At 52.5% G+C, this 22012-nt stretch overlaps 1 protein-coding gene across 1 annotated transcript in view; it reads right to left on the bottom strand.

The window, feature by feature from the left end:
• The window catches only part of LOC103212375 (gamma-aminobutyric acid type B receptor subunit 2-like), a gene marked incomplete at its 5' end in the record, with an annotated part of 135553 nt that overhangs the window by 16440 nt on the left and 97101 nt on the right, over positions 1-22012 (bottom strand). The window contains 3 exons of the mRNA XM_007958356.2: positions 368-550; positions 2776-3000; positions 5947-6057. Of these exons, the coding sequence (XP_007956547.1) occupies positions 368-550; positions 2776-3000; positions 5947-6057 (519 nt within the window). The remainder of the gene's footprint in view (positions 1-367; positions 551-2775; positions 3001-5946; positions 6058-22012) is intronic.

The raw sequence follows: 22012 nt of genomic DNA, 5'->3' as shown, positions 1-22012 counted from the left end.
GAGAGAGGGAGAGAGAGGGAGAGAGAGAGGGAGAGAGAGGGAAGACAGGCCAGGAAGCCCCTGTAATCTGGGAGCTCACAAATGTCTATGACTGTCCTTCCTTCTGAGGACACTTGAATCGGGGCATTGGTGAACACCAAGAGCTGGGGCCAGGTGGACAGTAAGAGCTCGCTGGATTCTGTGTGACTGCCTTTCTCTGTCACCGCTGGTTCCTGCAGTCACAACGGCAGCAGACGGTACTCTGTGTCCCTGATGCAAGGTGTGCCAGAGGGGCCGTGGGCAGAGCAGCCCTGAGAGTCCCCATGTGGATCAAAGGGACTCCTGTGGGAGAAGGTGGCCCTTGGCAGGCAGATGCTGCAGGAGGTACCTCTGTGATCTTCATCCGCAGCCGATGGTTTTCCGACTGCAGGCCCTCTAGGCGGGACGTGCTTGCTTGGTTCACACTGGTGACCGAGGTGGAGGTTTTAGAATCTTCTTTCTTCTGATTCTGAGTGAACTGGAATCGTCTGTTCTGAGTGGCTGCGTCTGGGTTTGTCCTCAGAGTGATGAGCTGAATGAAAGGACAGAGGTGGGGTTGAAAGGAGCTCGGGGCTCCTTCCTCCCACCCCCACTGCAGTCGGACCAGCAGGTTCTGCATAGGGACAACATGGGGCCCCAGGAAGGACACAGGCTGGGAGTCAGGAGCCCTGGGCTAGGCCTGGCACTGCCATGCACTGTGTGTGCCCTTAGACCAGTGGCCCCCTCCCCTAGCCGAGTCTGCTTCTTCACTTGCTGGGAAAAGGCCAGTCAGTCTCTGTCCCTTCTTCTGCCTGCATCCCAGCCATCTGGCACAGACCACCCAGGGCTCGTTAGGTCTAGCTCCAGCAGGGCCTCACTCTGCCTTAGGTCTTGCTCCATGTGGAAATCAACCCTGAGGATGGCAGTGGTGAAGACAATGGGACAGAGGACAGGGAAGGCCTCTGCTGTGAGAACCACTGATGAGCTTTGGAGACAGGATGGAACTTACTGTTACCGACACAGCAATTTTTTTTTTTTCTAGAAAAGGTTAGTACTTGCCCCTGCTCTTACTCATTTATTTAAGAAGCATGTCTGCGTTCAAGATAGGCTCTGGGCTTAAAACTGAGAGAGGGACCGAATGAGCCATGGTCCCTTCCCATGAGGACCTCATGATCTGGGGCAGTGGGGTGGGGATGAGGGAGGACTCAGATCTGCAGCAGGCCATGGGCATCCAGGGCTGAAGAGAGCTGCAAGCATGGTGCTGTGGGCCTCGGTGGGGTCTGGGGAGGGTCTGGAAGGACAGAGAGACTTTGGATAGGTGAGGGGAATTCCCAGCCCTCAGGACACTTATGGAAAAGGGAAGTTGGCTGGCATATGGGGCTGTCTAGGGAGACTGGAAGAAACCTAAGGGTCTTCAAAGCCTGCTTAACATCAGGGGCTATGATCCCGGAGGCAGGAGTGCAATAGGAGCTCCTGAGATGACAAAGCTGGGGAGTGATGGGATAGGAGCTGGGCTTAGAGAGTCCTCCAGCATCTTAGACAGGCTAGAGAGAAGGTCAGAGCAGAATCAGAAGTGCTGGCCTGGAGCCTGGGCAGGCGCGACAGCCAGGAGAAGGAAAGAGTACACAGCACAGGTGTTCTGAGGGCAGAGCTGGCAGCCTGGGCACTGATTAGGTGCCAGGAAGACAGAGGTTCCAAGGGCTGCCTGTCAGGGGACAATGAACCCTGAGTGATCTCCCACTTGGGTCAATAACTCCTTCCTGACTCTCAGCTCCATGCTTCTTCCTTAAATGTTTTTCCTCTAAAAATAATCTTTTTTTCTGGAATAATTTTAGATTTACAGAAAAGTTGCAAAGATAGTACAGCGAGTTCCTGCCATCCAGCTTCCCCTAATGAGAAGATCTTACATAGTGACAGAATCGACACAACCATGGCACTGCTGTCAAAACTAAGGTACTGACACTGGTGCCATTGTGACACTAACTAGTTCAGACTCCATTTGGATCACACAGGCTTTCCTCTAATGGTAATTTCTGTTTTAGGGTCTAACCTTTCTTAAGTTTGAGCTCTACCCAGGCTGGGCTTCTCTCTACACAGACCAGCAGCGGGCTCCTAAGAAGTCAAGGCCCCTGGCCCACTTGCCCGCTGAAGGGCAGGAGAATGAAAACTTCTCTCTCCAGGGTGGTCCTGAAGGTCAGCCCTTCAGATGAATTTAAAATGGAAGTGGTTGTTAAAAACGGCCATTTCTTTTCACCCAAAATACTACTTCTGCAACTCTAGCCTAAGGGAATAATCAGAAATAAGAAAAATGTGTTGTGCGGAAAAAAAGTTCATTTTAATAGTAAAAAACTGGAACCACTGTAATGTTCACGAGTAAGCGATCAAGGGTCAAGGAGATGATGGAGCTGCCCCTCAATGGTGATTATGAATGTAGGAGAACACCAAGAGGGAAAAGAAACCAAAGGGAACGAGGCCGAATACGAAGTCGTATGTGACTTGTACTGTTATCATAAAAAGCATCACCTCTTCGCCATTAAAGAGGGAAAAAGAAGAAAGACTGGAAGGAAACGTGAAAATATTAACAGTGATTCTTTGGAGGGGGTGGGACTATGGAAGTCCCTGAAAGTTTACTGAAACACTTAGTTTCTGCTTTTCCCAAACTTTTCATAATATGGGTTGTTTTTATTATAAAAGGAAATAATGAGTGAAAAATTCAGAAGGCAGGGCAGAGCTAGCACCCTGCGTATGAGGGACTCCGCGGCCGGGGTGGCAGGGTACCTTGGGCACAAACACCAGGCAGAGGGTGATGGTGCTGCAGAAGATGATGACCAGGGCCACGATGCAGAACTGCACGTTGGGCTGGTCCCGGGTCAGGAAGGAGACGGCGGCCCCGATGATGCACATGATGCCCACGTTGTAGACGCTCATCCCGATATACTTGCTGTCATTGAGTGCAGGGATGCTGACGTTGCGGGTCTCCCAAGCTAAGAAACAACCGAACAACTGAAATGGTGAACAGAAAGGGGAGATGGTCGTTACCAAGTGGCAGCACGTGCTCCCTGCTCTGAGAAGCTGCCCAACTGAGGGGTCCTCAGGAAGTGGGGGGTAGGGGTGCGGGAGGCAGGGTGTTCTGCCGTCTGCAGGGTCTTCTGGATGCTACCATCTGTCTCCACAGAGGAAATGCAGATGAGGTGGCCTACAGCTGTCTGGTTCTCCATCACTCCCCCAACTGGACCACTTACAGACCACAGGAGGCCATCATGGGAAGATACTTCCAGCATGATCGAGACCTCCCCTCACTGGCCCTGAGAGGAGAAAGGGGCTTGCCCAAGGCTGCGCTGCAATGGGGTGGCAAAGGGGGACTGGGACAGCCTGAGAGTTAGAATGCACAATCCATATCGGGAAATCTTCAGATGCGGGTTGGGAAGAACTTTCTGAAAAGGCAACTTACCCCGAGTGGGCTGAATGGTGGCCCTCAAAAGATAAGGCCACAACCTAATCTACTGGACCTGTGAATGTGGCCTTGCTGGGAGAGTGTCTGCCTAATGTAACTGAGTTAATGATCCCAAGACAAGTTCATCCTGGACTATCCAGGTGGGCCCTAAATGGAGTCACAGGCGGCCTTATGTGAGATGGGAGAAGACACAGACCCAGAGAAGGAGCCATGTGAGACACAGGCAGAGACTGGAGGGGTGCAGCCACAAGTCAAGGAACACCTGGAGCCACCAAGCTGGGAGAGGCCAGGAAGACTTCTTTCCTAGAGCTTCTGGGGGGAGTGCGACCCCAGGGACACCCTGATTCAATGGAGAGAATGCATTCCTGTTGTTGTAAGCCACCTGGTTTGTGGTTATTTATTACAGCAGCCACAGAAAACAAAGACACCATTTATGGATGGCATGGGGGGTGAGTGCACCGTCACTGGACGTGGGGAAGCAGTTAGTACATTGTCGCTTGTTGGGGATGCTCAGGGTGAGGTGGGGAGCTGAAACATCTGACAGGGGTGGGTGGGCCTACAGGGCTGTGTGTGCCCTTTGCAGCCCTGAGATCCTGTGGCTTCAGAGCAGAAGGGTCTGTGGAGGGGGATCCCAGTTTCAGAGCCTGAATTCAACCAGTTCACTAATAAGCCCTACATGCCTGGAGGGCTGTGAACAGCGCCTCGTGTACATTACAAATGGTAGAGCTCTTGTGCTGTCAACTATAGCTTTTATTGACATGATCTGGCTGAAGGTTTTCACTTCACTGGGAGAGATACAGTCATCTCCAAACACATTTGCAAGCAGGAGGCTGGGGAAGAGAGTGAATAATCAAAACATTACAGACAAGACGTAAGTAAGTTTGAAAGATGCTGATATGATTCACCAGAATCTAATTTCATGGACTCTCAGAATCAAGGAGCATTGAGGCTGGAAGAGACCGTAGGGAGCATCTAGTTTCATTCTCTGGGATACTCAACAAGGGCCAGGGACACTGAAACGCAGGCCATCAACACAGGACACTTCCCATGACAGGGAGCTCTTTCCTTCCCAGGGGTGCGCCAGTCTACAAATCCTTCTTTACATGGAGTTGAGGTCTGCCCTCCCACAACCTTGCCTGTGGTCACCATTTTGCCCTCAGGTCTGTTCCATCTGGCTCTGACAGCTCTGAGTTTCTGGTGGCCATGTCCCCTGAGTCTGTCCTTCTCCAATCCCAGAACCTTTGATCAGTTCCACAGGTCCCACTTCCACTTGGGATTCCTCCTGTGGACACCTCCAGGGTCATTATCTCTTGGGGCCCTGATGGCAGCCAATCTGGTGAGCCTATGGATACAAAGTGGGGGGCAGTCTTTACTAAGGTCCCCCAACACATGCTATTCTGGGATGGCTTCTTGAAGGGTACGGGATCAAGCAGCAGCAAGGAAGAATGCATTTTAGCAGCACAAGAAATTGCAATGGATTTGACTTTTGGAGAAGAGCTCATTCTTGGCCTCTATGTGGAGGCCACACAGGGGCAGATGGTGGCCTAACTTTCCTATGGAAAAATCTGAAGAGGGTGCAGTGGCGAGCTGCCTGCCCTTCCTGGATTTAAGTGGAGGGATCATGTGTCCGGGATGTAAGGGAGAAGATTCAAGGAGCAACCAGGGATATGAGAGGGTAGGGCTGACCTTTCAAGACTTCCTAACTCTGAATCTCCACAGCTGTGTTAGGTGGGCTTGGCTTGTGATTTCAGTAGATGGTGGAGTGGGATGGTGAGGCAGTGGTGGGTTCTGAGGTAGGATTCTCGCCTCCATGCAGGAGACCCACGTGTGATACCCAGCCAGCCAACCTCATGTAGCCCCCACCCGTCTGTCAGGGGAGGCTTAGGTCTTGCTATGATCTGAATGGGTCTTGCTATGATCTGAAAAGGTTTCAGCAGAGCTTCCAGAGAGGCCTGGCCATCGGCCTCCAGCCAGTCAAGCAGTGAAAACCCCATGGAACTCAACAATCTGATTGGCAGCTGATCACCAGGAGGGCGGAGGAGCAGGCACCTTTGTGCCCTTGTGCATGGGGTTCTCTGAACCTTACTTTCCTCATCTCTAGAATGGGGCTGAGTCCACTCACCTCCCATGGACTTCGAAAGAGTCCAATAAAATGCTGGATGTGAACATGTGCTGGGTGGTCCCAGGAGTGGCACAGTGGCAGTAGTAAGCAACACTCACAGGTTCTGGGCTTACTCTTGGGTTAAGATTTTGCTCTGTTACCTAGTAGTTGAGTGGCCTTGGGCAAGATACCAAGCCTTAGTGTCCTTGTCAGTGGAACAGAGGTCGATCTTCTGTTGCAGAGAGTGGTGGAAACAGATACGCAGCAGGCAGTGGGCCTGGCATAGCTAAGTGCTTTGTCACGGGCACTCTTTATTTTTGTGTTGACAGAAGCCCCTGGAGGAGAGAGCCCTGACAGAGAAGTGGCCCCCCACTTCTTCCCACTCTGCACCTACCATGAGAAGGCCCTTGTAGGCATAGACGATGCCCAGCCAGATGGTCATGTGGGTGTTCTCACAGTGCTCCAGGAGAGGGCGAATGGAGATGTCTCGGCCTGCGGGGTCCGGCTGTGCAGGGAGAAAAGAAACCCCAGGGGTGGCACTGGGCACCCTTCCACAGCAGGGTCCCTATCTGAGGGAGGGCCTCTTTTCCCTCCCATGAGCCGTGATGGCAGTCAGTGCTACCATCCAGCAGGGCTTTTATGCTCTGCCTCTGTGTCCCCACAGTGTGGGGCTCGGGGCTCAAGCGGTGTTCACGGCCTTCTGTTTAGTGATCTCAATTCACACCTGCTTTCCAGTTTTCTGTGTTATTACTGTCTCTCCAACTTCAGGCACAGCTTCTGAGGGTAAAGTCCAAACCCAAAACCAAACTCGCTGCCATCAAGTCCATTCCGACTCACTGCGACTCCCACTGGGTTTCTGTTTGGTTTGGCCTGAGGGTAAGGTGTGGGTCAATTCCATGTCCCCACTGCCCAGCACAAGACCTGGGCCAGAGCAAGTGTCTGTACTGAGGGACAGCCAGGAAGAAGCACGAAGTTAGAGCAGAGGCCCTTGATACAGAGTATGCTGACCTGGCCAAACGGGAGGCCTGCTTGGCCCCTCTAAAGGGTGACCCTCTTGCTCACTGTACCCACTGAGGGAGCAGTGGAGGCAGCCATATTATGTATCACATGACCCATTCTGGGTCAGAGCTGATTGGACAAGGGGTAGGCACCTGATCCTGGCAGCCCATCTGGAGGCTAGTTAGAGACCTGTGAGGTCTTTCTAGTGTCGAGGGCTCTGTCCAAAGAGAGATGGAGAGAATCCTGCCCAAACATGCTCTCTCTCTCTCTGTCTCTCTCAGGAATTTGAACTGGGAAACTCTGGGAAAGAAATCAGCCAGATAGTGGCAAGAGGAGACAAAGACACCAGGGAATGAAGAGATACATATACATATACATGTACATAAGGTTGTTTAGAACCAGTTGAGGGTGAATGGTACAGCTCCTGACTCTCACACCTAGCTTGCTCAGCTTGCTAAGAACAAGGAGATCCTTATATAACCACATACAATTACTGAATTTCGGAATTTCACACGGATACAGGACTACTATCTAAGATCCTATCCATTTTCAAAGTTTGCAAATTGGCCCAAAAATGTCCTTTAAAGCACTTTTCCTCCCCAAAGCAGGACTCAATCCAGGCCTGTGTCCTGCATTCACTTCCTGTATCTCGTTGTTGTTGTTGTTATGTACTGTCGAGTTGGACCCGACTCATATTGACCCCTCCTTGGGTTTCCAAGGCACTATCACTACGGAAGTATATTGCCCCATCTTCCTTCCGAGGAGTGGCTGGTGGATTTGAACCGTCAGCCTTCTGGTTAGCAGTCAAGTACCTTAGGCACTATGCCACCAGAGCTCGTTAGTCTCCCTTAATCTCAAACAATCACTCAGTCTACTTTTGTCTTTCATGTTATTTTGAAGCATCCAAGCCAGTTAATCTGTAGAATGGCCCTAAATTTGGGGTTGTCTGATTTTTTTTTTTTTTTCCCCGATTAGATTCAGGCTACGTATTCTTGGAAGGAATCCTACCTAAGCGATAGTCTGGCCTCCTCTCAACACGATGGCATTTTGTCCCATTGTTGCTGCCATGCCCTGTGATTTCTCCCTTGAACGGTACCATTTCTCCTCTGTAGTTAATCTATCTGTGGGACACACTTTGAGACTGTGTGAGTGTCCTGCTCCCCCACAGGCATTAGCCCGGTGGTTTTGGGATCCGCTCATGCTTCTGACCTGAATCACCTGCTACTTGTGGTGCTTTCCAACTCTGTCATTCCATTTGAAGACTTGGCCTGCCACTGTCAACAAGCCTTTGCTCTTCCTCCAATTTTCTGATTTGTATCAACATAGATGTATGGGTTCCTTTTCTAGCTGCTGTCTTATTGTTCATCACCATCATCGTTTTGATGTGCAATTCTTTCCCAGATTTAGCCAGTCGAAACCCCGTTATGTTGCCTCTGTTTTTTCAACATGTCCTGTGGTAGTTAAAGTTGTGTGTCAACTTGGCTGGGCCCGGCTGAGTGGCTGGGCAGCTGGTGGTAGTTATTCCTCATGATGAGACTGGCAATTAACTCCATGGTGAGATCTACCACAAGTACTTTAGGGATATGGTCTGCTTCCCGTATATAAGCAGCAGCTTTGGGAACGGTCTCTAGCACATGGCACCCTTGAACCCTTCGTGTAGCCGTGTCATTGTTCAGCAGCCTGCTATGCTCTGCGACCTTGGGACTTTCAATAGACTTGAATTAATAGCCTGCCATGTGGTTTGGTAACATCAGGACTGTGCCATTTTATTTGTCGACCTTGGGCTTGTTAGCCTCAGCAGCCAGTAGCTGCCTGAGTAAAGAGATGCCTCTAGCTTAAGTGGGCCGGGAGCAAGAGGCAGAGCTGAAGCCCAAGGTCGAGGGGCTTTCACACAGCCCCGAGAGCCTGGCACTTTGAACTCAGACTTAAAGCCTCCAAATTGTAAGAATAAATTCCTGTTTGATAAAGTCATCCCATTTGTGGTATATTCCTGTCCGAGCAGTGCTAGGTAGCCAGAACATGTCCCCATATTTTTTTGAATACTTTTTTACTTCCTAGGACAAGATGTCCCAGGTACTCCTTGCTCTTTCCTTGTCCCAACCTGGAATCAGACATTCCCAAGGAATCCTGGTTGTTTTTAGTGGAAAGTGGTATTTAGACACCAGGATCGGGGCACTGGCTGTGCTCACTATCCCCACAGTGTCAGTACTTCCAGGCTCTTGACCTGTCTGCCACCTGTTCATAGACAGGTATTTGTTGCTGCTGTTACCTTCTGTGGAGGGGATTCTGACACATGGTGACCCATGTGTACAGACAGATACAGGTAAGATCCAGCACCACAGGGTTCCTGCTCGTCTCCCCCATTCCATATTTGTATTCCTTCTACAGTGAGACCCCTAGTTTCTAACATCAACATATTTACTCATCTGCAACAGTTTCAGAATCGCTCTAGCCATATACTATCAACAATCAACAAAAACACTAAGTAGTTTGAGGATGTCTTTGCAAATCTGTTTGACTTTAGGGTAGATCCCACTGAGTGTATATCATCAAAGAACTAACTGAGTTCAGGATGTTGGGTTCTGACAGACTTGTCCTGTTGAGGCCCAGGGTAAAGTCATGCCCCTGAGGTTAAGGGGTGAGGATTGCCAGGATCAGTCACTAGGAAGAAGGGGCACTTTAACAGGATCCAGGGGTGTGGAAGGCAGGTTGGGGACGAACACCCGATTCCCTTTGGCCTTGCTCTCTTGCCTGGCCTTTGAATCAGGCGATGGCCTGGACTCCTGTGAGTTACAGGGAGATGGTGATCCCCACATGGAAGCAGGAAGGACGAGGAGAATGGGACTTGCAGACACATGCATCTCTCTGAGGCTCGATGAGGAAGTCTTAGCTTCAGGAAGCTTTGCTCCATGGCCACTGGGTCCACAGGTGGGCAGGAGTGTGAAAGGGGAGAGCAGGGTCCCCGGAGGCCTCTGTGGTGGAGGCAGTGAGCACTAGTGAGAGTCACCCTGAGGAAGGCCACCTCTCTAGGAACCAAAGTTGAGTGGCCGGATACAGAGATATCCCTTCCACTGCCACCCTCCCAGAGTCTGTACCGGATTTGACTAAGGGAGATGGCAGTCTCCTGAGATGGTCTCTATTGAATTGAAAGGACTTGGCCCAAGGTCAACAGTGAGTGAGTGGCAGAAACTGGGTTTGTGCGATGTCTGACAACCAAGCAAATGTCGGGATGCAGGCCCATTACCGTCATGGATGAATAGCAAACTCGTTAATGACGATTGTGTCTGTTGTTCTACTATGAAAGGCAGTAATTTATGATGGAATCTTAGACTCTCAGTGTAGAGAGGACTTCGGAGGTTCTGTCATACACCATTGTTCAATGTAATGAAAACTCTATTTATGGGAATATGACAATGGCCGTCTGGATTATGTACTTCCAGTGCCAGGGAGCCCCTCCCTCTCACGCTTGGCTAGATGGTTACTTTGATTGAACCTAAACCTTCTCCTCCTGTACCTCCACCTTTCCTGTGGGTTCCCCAGAACAAGACCCAGCTTTCTCTTTGGAGTGTGTCTACGCCTCTCAGGAAGGGAGAGCCGCAGAGAAGGGCTGCGCCACCTTGTGCCTTTCCCTCTCCGTCCCCCGGGTTGAGCTCATCATGGCTCACAGTCCCAGAACCGAGCCCAACACTTTAGGTAGGGCCGAGCAAGTTGCCTGCTCCCGTGCTCCCAGATCACCTTGGCTTTCCTCATAACTCTTCCACTGGCGAGCCAGGGGCTCCCCAAGGTTGTCTATGACTCCCTCAAGGAGCAAGGAAGAGCTCAACTGGTAACTGGAAGGTTGGAGGTTCAAACTCATCTAGTGGCCTCCAGAAGAAGGGGCTGGAGATGGGCTTTTAGAAAGATCACAGCCAAGGAGACCCCAAGGAACAGTTCTACCGTCACATGCAGTCATTTTTGACTCGACAGCACCCACTAACAACAAGAGTAACAACAACAAGACCCCATCAGATACTGTTCCTAGAACTGCTGTGAGCTCTGCCTTCCTGCTGCTGTAGCTTATAGTGCCGCTGGGTAACCTTTAACCTTGTTAGAGCTCCCTCATTCCCTCACCCTCTAATCCCCATCTGCCCCAAGATCTCGGAATCCTGACATTCTAATCTGTATGCCTGAGTTCTCAGTCCTCCCATCCAGCTCAATAAACTTGAAACGCAGCAGCCTCAGCTGCAGAGATGGGAGGGTAGTAATCAACAAAGGACCTGCCAAGAGTTCAGAAAAGCCCGTGGTCCTGAGGGTGGGCCACAGAGCTGCTTCTGCCCCCACCTGCCCAGTACCTAGGCTCCCGTACAGAAATAAAGCACACATGTCCTCTGGTCATTAACACCACCCTCCAAAGCTCCATCTCTGTGCACACTGGACACATCAGATAGGCAGGGCTCAGGAGCTAGGGACGAGGTTCTGGTACTCCTGAGTCTGGGAGACGGGAAATTTGTGGGTAAAGCCAAGTAACTCTCGTACTGAATCCCAAAGCACACAGCAGGAACCATACTTTTTGTGTGACCATCCAGATTCCGTCTGGGACTAGAGTTCCCAGTTACTATCAAGCAACGCAACAGGGAGCGGGACCAAGGAACTAGGCTTACTTGGCATTAGTGCCATGCACCAAAGCACCTCTAGAGGGCACCAAAGAACCACGTAGAGGGTCCAGCCCAGCCGTGGTGGATTGCTGGCTGCTGGGGACACAGAGCTCCTGTGGCTCAGTGGGGTTGGAAGTGGCCAAGCCACCAGAAGCATCCTCTGCTTCTCTGGAAGGCACCCCCTGGCCTTAAATGGGGCCAGATTTCCAGGTACCATGGAATAAGACCCTCACTCTTGGGGCATCGCGGGGCTTTTGGGGAAGGAGGGCCTGGAGGGCTCACACAGTAGCTGGTCACTGCACGTGGCCGGCTTCCTGTGGGCAGGCAACACAGCCCTGGACCAGTTAACACAGGGCACTGACCCATGCTGGGATTTCAGCTCAGGGCCTGGGCCATGATTTCAGGCTCACCTCTCCCCTGTAGAAGGGGCTCTGGTGGTGCTGTGGTTAAGGCATTGGGCTGCTAGCCAAAAGGTTGGTGGTTTGAATCCACCAGCCACTCTGTAAGAGAAAGAAGAGGCAGTCTGCTTCTGTGAAGATGTACAGCCTTGAAAACCCTATGGGGTTTCTTATGAGTCGGAATTGACTCGATGGTGGTGGGCTCTCTCCTGTACAGCTGTGGGTCGTATCATTTCCATTGGCCCACCACTGTTGGTCTTGCCGTGGATGACTGGCCTACAAGGACACACAACTTGCTTTTTCTCTTACTTGTTGCTCACCTGGACGATTTGCTAAGTAATCATTCATTCAAACAATACATAACCATTAGGCAGCACCATTTGGCAGGTACTGTTTTGGGCCTGGGGGATGCAGTAACACTGAAGGCCAACAAGAGCTGTGTTCTCATGGAGTCTCCCTTCTGGTAAGAGCAGAGTGGTTCCCATGAGAAGTGGCCTCAGAGGGAGGGTGGGCTGACATCAACTAACACCAGCAGCCATGAGGACATCAAGAGGAGCCTCACCACAAGTAGCAGCCACGGGTCACTCGCCGGGCTGACAGCTCGACACACGTCACCTTGTTGAAGCCTTCTAAGAACCCAGCATCCTGTTATACTCATTTTACAGATGGGGGACTGAGGCACAGAGCTTAACAACTTGCCCCAAATCTCCAGCTAGTAAGTATCAGAGCTGAGATTCAAACCCAGGCCTGCCTGACTCCCAACCCAGTGCTCCTTTCTCCTTTAACTCCCCGCCCTGCTCCTCACAAACACTGCGTCCAATCCCAGAGAGACAGTGGGTATAACTGTGAGGGGCTGTGCTGGAGGAAGGGATACCTTAATTGCTAGACCTTAGACAGGGTCCTCCCCTAAAGCCCCCAGTGCTCCATGAAGGCTGTGCTTTGGTGCTGCAAGCAGAACTCAAGTTGAGAACATCCTTCTTCCTGCTCTGTGCCCCGCAGACAGGTCAGGACGGTTTATGGTAGCTGGAGGAGGGGCGTGCTCGCTCTGGACTCCTGGTCCAGCCGCTGCTCAGTGGGAGGCATCTGGAAGCTGCCCAGGAAAGCCTCCCCCATCTGGGTACCACCTACGAGTGGGAGCAGCTGGCCCGAGAAAAGCCTCTGCATGTGCAACTATCCACAATGCAGGTCAGTGGACCCTGCAAGCCTCCTGCTTTGTCAGGCCATGAAAAGGGACAGGTAGGAGGGCCAGGCACAGGGCGAGGCATTGAGGCCTGAAAGCTCACAGGTCTTGGTCCTGCTATAGACTTGCTGGGTGACTTTGGGCAAGTCTCCACCCTTCTCCAGGCCTCAGGTTCCCATCCGTGAAGTGACCCATAGGTTAATTTATGGACTAGTTCATATGAGCCCAGGTAATGGAAGGATAACTGGATTTGTCCTGGATTCATTCATTCAAAATGGACTCAACCAGTATTTATCATGTGCCTAACTGGACCAATAAACAGCATCACGATAAATGGAGAAAAGTTTGAAGTTGCCAAAGATTTCATACTACTTGGCTCCATAATCAACACCAATGGAAGCAGCAGTCAAGAAATCAGATGACGTATTGTACTGGGCAAATCTGCTGCAAAAGATCTCTTTAAAGTGCTGAAGAACTAAGATGTCTCTTTGAAGACTAAGGTGCGCCTGACCCAAGCTATGGTATTTTCAATCGCCTCATATGCATAAGAAAGCTAGACAATGAATAACGATGACCAAAGAAGAGTTGATGCTTTTGAGATCTGGTGCTGGAGAAGAATACTGGAAGTACCACGGACTGCCAAAAGAACGAACCAATCTGTCCTGGAAGAAATGCAGCCGAATGCTCCTTGGAAGTGAGAATGGCCAGACTTCATCTCACCTGCTTTGGTCATGTGGTCAGAAGGAACCATTCCCCAGAGAAGGATATCATGCTTGGTAAAGTGGAGAGTCAGTGAAAAAGGGGAAGGCCCTCATCAAGATGGATTGACACAGTGGCTGCAACGATGCACTCAGGTCTAGCAATGGCTGTGAGGCTGGCACAGGCCCGGGCTGTCAGTGTTTGGTTCTGTTGGACACAGGGTCGCTAAGAGTCAGAGCTGACTCAATGGCACCTGACAAAACTATGTGCCTGGCACCATGTCAGATGCAGGGGTGCAGGGTGCATAAGCCCAATACAATGCCTGCCTTCCTGGGGCACACAGTGAAGTGGAGGACGCAGATGCCGGATGCGGCTCACCTGTGCAGCTATGCATGCCCGCAGTCATACTGGAGAGAATGACTGACTGCTTTGAGAGGCACTAACAGGGGGACCTATGGGTGGTCTGGGAGGACTTCAGTTTGAGACCTGAAGGACAGAGAGAGACCCTGGCACATGCAGACCTAGGGACAGAGCATTCCCGGTAGAGCGAACAGCTTGTGGGAAGGTCCTGCAGTGGCCGACTCTGGACTCTGGCGTGGTTTAGAAACCCAGAGGAAGCCAGTGTTGCGGGCACATGCATAGTAACAGGGGCCAGAACTGCTTCTCACGCGATGACGTGGGCACACCTCTCCTGGGAGGTTTGTCATTGCAGATTCCAGGTCAACAGGTCTGGGGGGTGGGATGGCTGGTGCTGTGTTTCCTGCATGCTCCCAGCTGATGCTGCTGGTCCAAGACCACCCTCTGGGCAGCAAGGTGTTTCAGGATTTTCAACGATGGGGTGACACTTAGTCCTCTGCTTTGAAGCTTTCTGGTTAAGAAGACAGATTCCCTTTGTCATTCACAGGCAAAAGAACATTCCAGCAGGGAACCTCTGACACAGAGTGAGGGCTGGATTTGGTGGGCTTCTCTGTGCTTTCTCTCCCTGGATCGGAGCACTGATAGTGGTGGCTTCTGTGTGTCCCGCGTGGGGCCGGCCAGGGCGGTCCAGGCTGTGTGTCCCGCGTGGGGCCGGCCAGGGCGGTCCAGGCTGTGTGTCCCGCGTGGGGTTGGCCAGAGCGGTCCAGGCTGGGCTGGTATTCCAGTTGGGGCAGGGAGGGTGGGAACGTGGAGCGTGTACATGAGGGTGCCACACGCTTCACCTCTGATCACGGGGCTCCTGGCACCTCCCTGGAACCCCTTCTCCTGCCACCACTGATAGTGGCTCTGGTTCCCAGGCATGGCCTAGCCAGTGCTTCTTTGAAAGAGACAGTGCTAGGGTCAAAGCCCTTCCACCTTCTGACCAGCTCCCAGCAGCTAGCTTCTAGAACTTTCTCCCTGGGCCAGTCAGAGGAGGGAGAGGAGACAGAGGGGGTACAGGAGAGAAGAGGGGAGGGGAGGGGAGGGGGCAGGAGGGGAGATGGGAGACAGCCCTCTGGCTGCCCTGGCTTGCTTCTCTTTTCCTGGAAGGGTGAGTGAGTTGACACCGCCTCTTTAGGAGGGGAGGGGATGGAGGCCCATGAAGGAAGCCCAGGGGAAGGGAGAGGACACTGGGTTCAGACCCCAAGGCCATCACTTACTGGCTGTGTGACTTTGAACACATCTCACACCCTTTCTGGGCCATGATTTCCTCATCACCTGGCAGGGCTGGTGTGAGGATCAGAGGAGGGGCGGGTGCCTGGCAGGCTTCAGAATCGTGAGCCCTTCCTCCTGTGTAAATCTATGACTATTATCTCCAACTGCAGAGACTCACAGAACGCCGGAGCCTGGAGGAACCTTCGAGATCCCTCAGGGTCGACCGCTTATCTCTACAGCAGCAGCCCCACACCTCCCAGGCAGTGAAGCCAGAAGCTGTCATCTCAAGGTAAGAATTTCAGTTTCAAACGTTTGATTACAAGTTTGGGTGATGCTTTTCAGAATCACAGATCTGGAAGGGACCTGTGGGACCACCCACCGGGCTCTCACTGAGACCCTTTGGCACTGTCTTCCTAGGGGGTGTGTATATGTGAATCTGGGCTGTGAGGGACTGTCCTGTGCAGTGCACCACATTCAGAGTCCCCGAACTCTGGACACTACACGCCAGGAGAGATAAGCACGACCTCCCTCCCCAACCCCCACTGCCAACACTGAGGGGACCTGGGGGTACTAGTTCAATTCCACTCTCATAGATGGGGAAACTGAGGTCCAGCAAAGCACAGTAATCATTGCAAGGGTCAGAGCAAGCGGTGGCCCAGGCCCAGGTGTCCTGCTCCCTGTCCTGTGCCCCGTGCACCGGGTCATGCTGCAGGCTGTGCAGGTGGGGCTAGCCCAGCACTAGCCTCCAGCTGGGGACGTACCATTCACAGTGACCCGCCTGACGGCAGCTACCAACACCATTCATAGATGCTGGGTGCGGCCTGAGGGCCCACCTCTCGCCTTTGGACTTGGCCAATCTGGTGGGGCTGTGTGCCCTCACCCAACTCAGGTGCACCTGGTGGCAGCTGCCAGAGCCATCGGCACCTGCTGGCCACACCTTTATGGAGTTTCTGCTGGGGCCTGGGGACTGGGGAGCCTGCAAGGTGTGGTCCGGCTCTCACAGAGCACACAGTGGGAGACACGATGCCTGACGGTGCAGACGTGAGAGCAAATGCCTCCAACTCGAGGTGGGCAGACAGCAGAGCAGCTGGCATTCCAGGAACAGAGAAGGGCAACGTCACCCCAGGGTGGGGGGCGGGCAGAGACAGCTGCTGGGAGACAGTGGAGTCTGGAGGACATGGAAGGTTCTGGTAGATGACCAGGGGAAAGGTCCTGTCCTGGCAGAGGGAATCGCAGGGGCAAAGGCACAGAGGCACGGCCACCTGGGACACGGTCAGGAAGCAGACAGAGAGGCAGAGATGAAGCAGACAGAGGGGTGCGACTGGCTGAGGAGAGCAAGGAGCTTCAGGTTCAGCACTGGAACCCCAGCTGGGTTCCTGCCTGGTCCTGTTCAGAGAGGCTGCCTGAGTTGGACCTTGGAATCCAGCAGGGAATGCTGTGGTGGGCTAAGGACCAAAGCTGGGGGAGGGCTGTCCTGGGAAGGATGAGGACCGACAAGCGTAGTAACAGGCCCTAACGTTTACTGCCCTTGGCTGCCCGTACCTGCTTTCACAGCTCTGATTTCTCTATGATCTTGACCTCAGGGCAGTCTGGTGAAGGAGCCAGGAATATACCCATATTACAGGTAAGGAAACTGAGGCCCAGCATGGAAAAGACATTTGCTTAAGGTTGCATAGCAAGTCAGAGAAAGCTGGGGCCAGAACGCCTTCCTGCCAAGCAAGCAGGCAACTCAACGTCTTTTCATTCCCTGCAACCTGGGTCTGCATGTATGTTCGTTGCTAAATGCGTTAAGTCACACTGCTCAGGCATCTCACTGGGACACGGCCTCATGAATCGCCTGGAGCCTTCCTGTCCTCCCTGGTCTGAGTCTCTGGGGTTCCTGTGAGTCACAGTGCGACCGCTGCAGCCCTGCAGATGGAACCGGGCTTCCCGGGCATCAGCATCAAGATCTGCAGAGCCCAGACACGGGATGCAACATTATGCAAGGAGACTCTGCAGTGAGTCTGCCTGTGCTGGGTCACGAGACACCAGTGCTGAGCATGCACTTCCCCAAGGAGGATGATGACCCCGTGACCCGGGAGATGAGCTACTCACTCAGAGAATGCCGGAGGACAACCAGGCACCAGGAAATAGGAGCTCTGGTAGCATAGTGGCTAAGGCACTTGACTGCTAATCAGAAGGCTGGCGGTTCAAACCCACCAGCCACTCCTCGGAAGGAAGGTTGGGCATTCCTACTTCCGTAGTGATACTGCCTCGGAAACCCAAGGAGGGGTCGCTATGAGTCGGGGCCGACTCGATGGCAAACAACAACAACAACAACAACCCAGAGGCACCCTGAAGAAAGGCCTGGCCATCCTTCAGAAGAACCCGCCATGGAAAACCCATGGAGCCCGGTTCTGTCCTGACACGTGGGGCCGCCCAGGGTCAGAGCCAGCTCAGTGGTAACTGGGACACAGCGTTCACAGTCCGTAGACTCCACAGCCAGTGTTTATAGCATAAGGGGCCCCGGGGGCACGACGGCTGAGTGCCAGGCTGCAAAGCGAAACGCTGGAGACCTGAACCCACCCACCGGCTCCACAGGAAGAAAAACCTGACGATGTGCTCCCATGAAGATTACAACCCACAAAACCCTGAGCGGCAGCCCCGTTCTGCGAGCCGGAATTGACCCCACAGCACACAGCACTGAAAACACACGAGCCTTCATGTAAAAATCCAGATTTCTGCCGCCTTTTGGGACGTGAGCCTCTGTACATGGCAGCACCACCTGAGCTGGGCAGGCCGCTGTCCCCTCTGGGTGGCCTGTGGCCTGTGGCCTCCGTGGGCACTTGAGCTTCCAGCCCTTGCTCCCGAGTCAAGCAGGTGCCTGGAGGAGCTCTTTACTCTGAGCCAATTTTCAAAGCTGCTGTGACAACTGCTGTTTCTTAGGCTGGTTTACCATCTGGGAGACACTAAGCAGAGGCTGCAAAGAGTTGATCGAGGGGGGAAGGCACCCAACTTGTGTGTCGGTGCTGGGGACAAGTGTAACGCTGTAGCAGCTGGGTGAGGGCTCCTCCCAGGCAGAGCCAGGCCTGCGGTGGCCCGTGGCAGCTCTGGGAAGGGGAGCCCCACGAGCTGAGGGCAAGGAAGGCCCACAGCAGCAGGGCTTCCCGGAGGCCAGGGCCGGGGAGAGGGCACTGTACCGCCGAGGGGCCCTGCTGATTACCCAGCGAGTCAGGTAAGCACGGCTTCCTCGTGCTTGCTAATCTTCAGTGAACATTTTCTCAGCACAGCAAACATTCTGCTTCTAGGTGGGGCCGGCATCTGTCTTTCTCCCAGCCTCACAGCCCCTTCCTATAGAATCTAAACTTCTTTTCCAATTATCAATCCGTGACAGGGACTGAATAGCCAGTGAGCAAGGTAAGCATGGGCTTCCTGTGCTTACCTACGAATCAGGTTTGCTACAGATTAGTAAGTAAGCACAAGGGTGCCCGTGCTTACCTTGCTCACTAGATAATCCACCCCTGGAGGAGGAAGGAGGTCAGAGGAGTGAGGAGAGGGCAGAGAAAAGGCGGGAAGCTGGCCCCGAGTGCCTTCCCCTAAGACTTCCCACCTTCAGGAACAACAGACCCCATCACTGCCTTTCTTCTGAAGGGCCTTTGTGCGGGTTGGTGGTGGCCGAGCACTTCACTGTCTGAGCCACCCAGGGCCTCCTTTACCTTTGGGAATGCTAGTAACGTTCAGGAAATGCTTGCGTGAGGTTCACGAAGCAAACATCTGTGAACCAGCAAAAGGGCCGGAGCCTTGCCCTGGGGTGACGTGAGGGAGGAGAGACAGTATCTGAGACCCAGAATCCACCAGGAGCCAAGTCCTGGCAAGGCACGGAAATCTTGGGTGGGCTCAGGACTCCACAGGGCTGGCCTTGGCCATGTGAGGCAATCCTTCCGGGGCCTCAAGGCCTGGGAGGTCCCAGCTAACAGTGGGATATGTGGAAATAGCCGTTCGGTACTCCCGTGGTCACCTGACTTTTGATGAAGCCGCATTATTGAGTGGAAAGGTCTGCTGGCTGACCTTGGGCAACATCCCTCCCCAGCAGTCATTCTGTAGCAATGATGTCAGACGTCCACCAGGCTCCACTGCCTGTCGGGCCCGCACCCCCAGCAGGACCAGGATACCTGGACCTTGAATGCCTCAAGCTGGCCAGGCGTAAACCAAGTGTCTCCTAGGGTGCACATGAATGCAGGGCACAGGGCCAAGCCACCTCCACCATGAGCAGCCTCTGTGGTCATCTGGTGTCACACTAGTATTTTTTCCCATGTGAACCATGATGAGAAAATGGATGGGAAGCCCTGTCCTAAGCTCGACCTGATCCTGGCCCTGAGCTGGCCAAGGGCCTCCCTACTGTACTACACTTCCCAGCCTGCCTTGGGAATGTGTGCTGAAGAGGGCCACCACTCACCCCCATCCTGCCTCTTGGCCAGCACACCTTGGGGCCAAAGGGGCCCTGTGGGCAGAGCTGCCTTGGGGCCTGGGGTGCAATTTGTGGCCCCAGAAGTGAGCGGAGCTCCCAGACGGCCGGTCTGAGCTGCTTCACTGGCCCTGCTCAGCCCTGCCCTGGCCATTCAGACGCTGTCTGCCCCATCACCCTCTCTCGGGGTCTGCTGATAACTCAGTGCGTGACCTGGCCAGTTGTTACAGAGGCTCTCTGCTGTCAAGTCCAAGTGTGAATGGTGAGGTGACAGAACTGGGGTGTGAAGTTGCTCTAAACCGAAAGCTGGAGGGTAGAGCTCTGACACCTACTGCTGTCACGCGCACACACTCAATTATGTGGCTTTCAGTTTCATTAGCTCTGCCTAGCAACTCTAGGGCTCTAATAGAGACATTAGCCCCAATCGCCCATTCTACAGAGAACACTGAGGCCAGAAGTAGACTGTAACTTGCCCAAGGTCACACAGCAAGACGTCGAGGAGCTGGTACTTGAGCCTGGGTGCCCCTACTCCTAGCCCAGGATCCTTTCCACCACTCACACTCCTCCCTGGGACTCCAGTTCACCCCACAAGTCCCAGCTCACCGAGGAGAAGGGAAGGCTTCCTAGACAGACCTCATGTCCCCTCGCTTGCTCCCAGCCACTTCTCCAACTTTGCAGTTTGCTCTTGGCGAAAAGGCAGCATGGAAGCACAGTGGTGCTGGTGTCAGGGACGGGTTCTGGCCCCAGGCCTGTCACACGCTGACTCTGAGCCCCAGGGGCTCCTCTGAGAAATGCTGGGGCCACCTGCTTGGAGGGTTGTTCCATGTGTTATGTAAGATCACTTTAAGACAAAAGCCCACAAAGCGGTACACACAGGTGCCTGCGGTTACGCATGCGAGAACAATACATTCATTTCATTTTCCTGTTGTCATTCAGGGAGGCAAGTGCTTTGGGAGGCACAAGAGTGCAATTTTGTAAAGACTGCTCCAAAGTGGGGTACTGTTGGGGCTGCTGCTGCCACCGCTGTTCGTGTGCAGGAATCCCTGGGCAGCAGCAGCCCGGAAGAGTGTGCACCCTTCTTCTTTATTGGCAGCTGGGTTCATTTTGGGGGCCAGTTCCTTTGCTGCCCTACCAGTGCTTTCTCCTCTGCAGCAATGATGGAGTCACCAGCCACAAGCTGTCGTTCTCAACTAACCTCACACACACCCATTGGCAACGAATAAAAACAGAAAAAGAAAACCTTCTGGGCTCACATTTTTCTAGTTCATTGGATCGTACAACTTTTGGACTTGAAAAGACCTAAGTGTCTTCTCTCACTTCCCTTCCTTAGTGTGCAGTGCCTGCCCAGGGCTCGTCCAAGCTTTCTTTGCATCCCTCTGGGGTTGAGACACTCACCATCTCGTGCCTAGTTCATTTCTGGACGGGTCAGACTTAATTCAATGTGGGTGCTCTGTTCTGATCAAAGATTTGATAAGAGAATTCTCACCCCAAGGGGAAATGTAGAACAGAATGTCAAATCCTCATGGAATCCACACCTTCTGGAGCCATTGAGTCTGGGAGATCTCCTGAAACTACTGCTCGGAGGTAATTTTTAAAACTTAAGCCAAAAATACCCACCCTGCTGCCTTCTTTAAATTAAACAACAGTTTAGCTTAATTAGGAAAGAATATCTGCCTTCACCTTAGTGATCTTTTCAGAACCATCTCTATGGGATCAAACTGACAACAGCAACTCAAAAAATGAGATAAGAAATTTGAGGGCAGTGAGTTCATGCTAACGGGGAAAGAGCTATTTGGAAAAGAGTCTGAGATTAGTCCCACAACTCAAGAATGTAATCCATGTCACTGAACTATGTGTAGAATTTGTTGAATTGTGCCTGTTCTCCTGTTTATATTTTCAACAACAACAAAGAAATTATTAAAAAAATCAACACTAACAACAACAAACTCTATCAAACGAAATCTGACAGTACAATAAAAGAATTATACATCATCCAAGTGGGATTAGGAATGCAAGGGTAGTTAAACCCATGAATAATAATAGTATTAAAAGAATGCTCTGAGTCAAGAAACAGTTTATATATGGAAGGAAATTTTCTTTGTTGGTTACCAGGGGTGGGAGGGTAGGATAGGAAACACTGTTAGATAGGTAGAAATAAGTATTGATTTGGGTGAAGAGAAGGGCAATGTACCAAATGTGAGTGATCAACACGGTGGCACTGAGGAAGAGGAAGACATAGAGAGGTACATGGGAGGTGCAGACAACAAAGATGAACCCTTTTGCACATACAGCACTGCATTGTCAGTGAAGGCAAACACGGGTATACAGGTGGATAGATGGGTGGACAGGCTGAACTAGTAGGTATGTCTATGCAGCAGGGAGTGTACCCAAGACCATGTATAGGGTTGGCAGACAATGGTTCTACAAGTGTATTTGTATGTTCTGTAAGAATTCCCAGGGATATAGTAGAGCTGACAAGGGACAAGATTGTAGTC

The sequence above is a fragment of the Orycteropus afer genome, unplaced genomic scaffold, assembly GCF_000298275.1.
Source record: "Orycteropus afer afer isolate SDZICR_OR568_19922 unplaced genomic scaffold, OryAfe1.0 scaffold00943, whole genome shotgun sequence".
Classification (NCBI taxonomy): Eukaryota; Metazoa; Chordata; class Mammalia; order Tubulidentata; family Orycteropodidae; genus Orycteropus; species Orycteropus afer.
Note: the sequence above shows the minus strand (reverse complement) of the source record. Positions and strands in the feature narration are given on the sequence as shown.